The sequence below is a fragment of the Octopus bimaculoides genome, chromosome 27, assembly GCF_001194135.2.
Source record: "Octopus bimaculoides isolate UCB-OBI-ISO-001 chromosome 27, ASM119413v2, whole genome shotgun sequence".
Classification (NCBI taxonomy): Eukaryota; Metazoa; Mollusca; class Cephalopoda; order Octopoda; family Octopodidae; genus Octopus; species Octopus bimaculoides.
The window spans coordinates 3,504,436-3,508,896 of NC_069007.1; the positions used below are offsets into that span (position 1 = coordinate 3,504,436).

At 40.0% G+C, this 4,461-nt stretch overlaps 1 protein-coding gene across 1 annotated transcript in view; it reads left to right on the plus strand.

Moving 5' to 3' along the window:
• The window catches only part of LOC106882759 (exportin-4), a 46,071-nt gene that overhangs the window by 10,213 nt on the left and 31,397 nt on the right, over positions 1 to 4,461 (plus strand). The window contains exons 2-5 of the mRNA XM_014933538.2: positions 1,780 to 1,885; positions 2,122 to 2,263; positions 3,160 to 3,301; positions 4,181 to 4,297. Coding sequence (XP_014789024.1) covers positions 1,780 to 1,885; positions 2,122 to 2,263; positions 3,160 to 3,301; positions 4,181 to 4,297 — 507 coding nt within the window. The remainder of the gene's footprint in view (positions 1 to 1,779; positions 1,886 to 2,121; positions 2,264 to 3,159; positions 3,302 to 4,180; positions 4,298 to 4,461) is intronic.

Below are 4,461 nucleotides of genomic sequence, written 5' to 3' on the forward strand. Positions count from 1 at the left end.
ATATTCTATTTTATTTATTCATTTGGAAAAATGGTGTCACTCAAGAAGGACTTCAGTCTGAACAATTTTTTGTTAAACTTAAATAAATCTGAGAATGAAATGGTTTTTATTTACTGCCCGGTGACTTTTGGCCAACCCTGTAAATACATATATATATATATATATACACAGACACACACAGGGTTGGCCAAAGGTCACCTAACAGTAAATTAAAACCCATTTAATTCAAAGATTAAAACCAAAATTTGAGGGGAGATTCAGCGTGACACAGTGTGACAAGGCTGACCCTTTGAGTTACAGGCACAACAGAAACAGGAAGTAAGAGTGAGAGAAAGTTGTGGTGAAAGAGTACAGCAGGGTTCGCCACCATCCCCTGCCGGAGCCTCGTGGAGCTTTAGGTGTTTTTTGTTCAATAAACACTCACAACACCCGGTCTGGGAATCGGAATCGCGATCCTACGACCGCGTGCCAGCTGCTCTAGCCACTGGGCCTTTGCGCCTCCACATAATAATAATAATGAGAGAAAACGAAAAAAGAACAACACAACAAGTAAATTGAATATGACAAAAGCACAACAGTGTGTTTTATATGAAAGTTTGTTACTTTAAATATGTTTAATCTGATTAAAGTGTACTTAATGATGTTTAAGTAGTCCTTCGTTTCTTTCTTTTTCTTCATCTTCACCGCGAACAGAGCAAAGCAGATTAATTGGCAGCTTGTGTGTGCGGCAGAGAGAGGGGGTGGGTGGAGAGAGAGAAAGAAAGCAAGGGAGTGTCTGTCTGTTTTGTTACATATTTAAAAACCTTGTCAGTTTATTTGTCTTGGTTTGATGCTAATAAGATATCTAACATCATCATCATCATCACTGCAGTATGGTTGCTTCACTGGTGAAGGCCATGGATTGGTTCCTGTATGATCCTTGCTTGTTTGCTCTGTACATTATATGCGGTAGGTCTCTTCTAACAAGGGATGGTTTCGGTTGGAACGTCTTTGAGTCTTCGATCGTGGGTCTGCCCAAATAAAGGCTGATCAGGGCCTACACAACATCTTCGTTTCAGCATCCACTTTTCCATGCTTCCACAGATCGGTTGAAATTTGAGGCAGATTTTTCTATGGCCGGATGCGCTTCCCTCTCCTGCTTCCAAGTAAGGTAATATTTCTCCATGGCCAGAAATGTTTTTCACAGGAGACTAGAAATAAATAACCGCGCTTGTACTATGATGACGTTCATTTACAACCATCATGTGATGTCAAGATAAACATACACCCAAACATATGCTCATGCACACACACACACACACGCGCGTGCACGATGGAGTTATTTTAGGGTGATGCTCCAGCATGGTCGCTATCCAATAACTGAAATAATAACGCACATTATATATATGTGTAGTGAAGGCACATGGCTCAGTGGTTAGAGCATCAGGCTGACAATCACGCAGTAGTAAGTTTGATTCCCGGACCGAGCTGTGTGTTGTGTTCTTCAGCAAGACACTTTATTTCACGTTGCTCCAGTTCAATCATCTGTAGAAATGAGTCGCAACATCACTGGTGCCAAGCTGTATCAACCTTTGCCTTTCCCTTGGATAACATCATTGGCATGAAGTGGGTGACTGCTGGTCTTCCATAAACAACTTCACCCAAACTTGTACCTTGGAAGAGAACTTACCCTTTATATACATATAGTTCAACCCCATTATATATATATATATATCCACATGAGAAGCTAGTATATTCTATATCATGAATGTCTGTTCTTTCTCTCTCTCTTCTTGCTAGGCTCCACCCGATGTTGTCACTCCAGTGCAAAGACAGGCTGCAGAGAAAGTTGTTCTAGATTTCAGAAAATCCAAAATGCCTTATTCCACATGCAAGCATATTCTAGGTAAGTGTTGCATTCCGTTTGCTTCATTGATGTGCAAATGTGCATCCATATTGAGACTTGAGGGAGATTTGAATGCTTTTTCTACTGGTTCTTGTTGATTTGGTGTTTGATAAGAATGGATTAACTTTGATGGCAGATTGGTACATGATTTGGCAGGAGTGGGTATTGGATGAGAGAAGTGTATTCAGGGTATATTATTGGGAAAACTGATGTTTTGATAACTGTTTTCTTTGCAGAAAATTGCCAATGTGACTATGTATTATTCCAAGCAGCCACAACAATTAAAGAAGGCGTCGTTCGCGAGTGGTTGCTGCTTTCTTCAGAACAAATAGAGTCCTTGAGATCATTCCTTCTTCGCTTCATCACTCAACATGTGAGGTAAGAAACGGTCACTGGTTTTACACTCAAACACTATCGCCACCACCACCTTCACCACCACCAACAATACAGATAAACAAGGGTGCCCCTATGGTTATTTGACCTGCTGCAAATAACAGCTAAGCAGCAATAGCCTCTAGTTGTCTCATCTTACTTCAAGCATTTACTTTCAACCTGATGGCTGATGTAAAATATATTTTACTAAGCCAACCTCTATGTCAGCGGTTTCGAATAAGGGGTCCAAGTGACCCTTAAGGGTCTATGTAAGATTTTATTGTTAAAATTTGGCTGTGTGGTAAGAAGCTTGCTTCCCAACCACATGGTTCTGGGTTCAGACCCACTGTGTGGCACCTCAGGCAAGTGTTCTACTATAGCCTTGTGAGTGGATTTAGTAGATGGAAACTGAAAGGAGCCCATGTATATATATATATATATATATATATATATATATATATATATATATATATATACATACATACACATGTATTTGTTATTTGTGTTTGTCCTTGTCCCCTTACCACCGCTTGACAACAGATGTTGGTATATTTACGTCCCTGTTACCTAGCGGTTCGGCAAAAGAGACAAATAGAGTAAGTTCTGGTGATGATGATAATGATATGATGGGGCTTCTTTCAGTTTCTTTCTACCAAATTCACTTACAAAGTTTTGGTTGGGCCAGCCCTATAGTAGAAGACCCTTGCCCAAGGTCCCCGCTGTCCTGGATATAAAAGTGGAAAGCAAAAGACAGGATGGTCATTCTGGGACATCTTTTGATCACATGTCTACCCAAGCAAGACTGACCTGGGGCTAAACTACAACAACAGATGTTCCTCGAGTGTTGTTTGTGTTTTATTGTTCTTTTCTTTCTTTTTTCCCTCTTCTTCTCCTTTCGGCAGTCTTCAGAGTTATGTGAGGGAGCAGATACTACAGACAGTTGCTGTCATCTTAAAGAGGGGTACCATCGACGAGAAGGGAGCAAGCCGCGAGTCATTATTTGATGACGTCACCCGTCTTGTCAGCAGCGGCAATGTCACAATGGTGAGTCTGCAGCGACACAAATTTCCAATCCCCCCCCTCTTTTTTTTTTTCATTTTAAGCTTTCAGTGTGTGTTTCTTTGTCATCATTTAACTTTACATCTCATCCTTTATAGCAATTCAGTTTACTTCTCTGTCCAATATAATCCTTATTTATCCACATTGTCTTGAATTAATCATACATAATCCTGTCTCTTTGAGATTTCAATGATGTGACTGTTTATTTTTAGAATGACATTGTAGGGTAGGTGTAAGAGGCCAGATCTGGTTGGTTTGAACCTAAAGTAGTTAAATATTTGGGTCAGATATGGTTGGTTTAAATGCTAAAGGGTTAGTGGCTCTTAATCCATTAATCTTTTTGTTATTGCATTTCTTTAGAAATATTCTGCCTTTGATAAACCTTTTGTTCAATGTTTCTTTGAACCATTGCAAGTCAACACTAGCAAAAATATGATGAACAGGGAAGGAATCCCAAGAGGCCAACATTGTGAGAAAAAAGGGTTGAACTTAGTGATTAATGCAGGGCCTGGATGTTGGATACAATAAGGGTGATGCAAAGAGGAGAGACAAGGGGGTTGGAAATGTCTGAGTGGAGATGGAATGAGTGTAGCCAAGCTCTAGGGAACAGGGGCCGGTATAATAAGAGTTGAAAAGGCAGAGAGAGAAGACAGTGAGTCTGTGAGGTAGAAGCAAAACTATGTTTCTGTGAATGACTTTACGGAATGAGTTTAGTAAGCTTTGAGGAGCAGAGGCCATTAGAGTAGCAGTGGAAAAGATGGAGAGAAGATACAGTGTGCTTGTGGGCCAGAAGCCTGACATAAACAGGTTTCTGGTTCACATGAATGACTTGATGCCAATTTAATATTCTGTTTTTCTTTGCAGCAATTGGTTGCCTGTTCCCTGTTAATTGCTCTGTTGAATGAGTATGCTAGCGCTAGTCGAGCAAGTAGTGTTGGTTTCACTTGGGAGTTCCATTTCAAATGTAAAAGACGCTTTGAGGTAAGTCTACAATTATCATCATCATCATCATCATCATTTTCATGTTTGCATGGGTCAGATGGAATCTATTGAGACAGATTTTCTAAGGTTGGATGCCCTTCCTGTCACTCTGCACTTCAATATTTGCTTATAAATATGTTCTCAAATATAAGCATATATATATA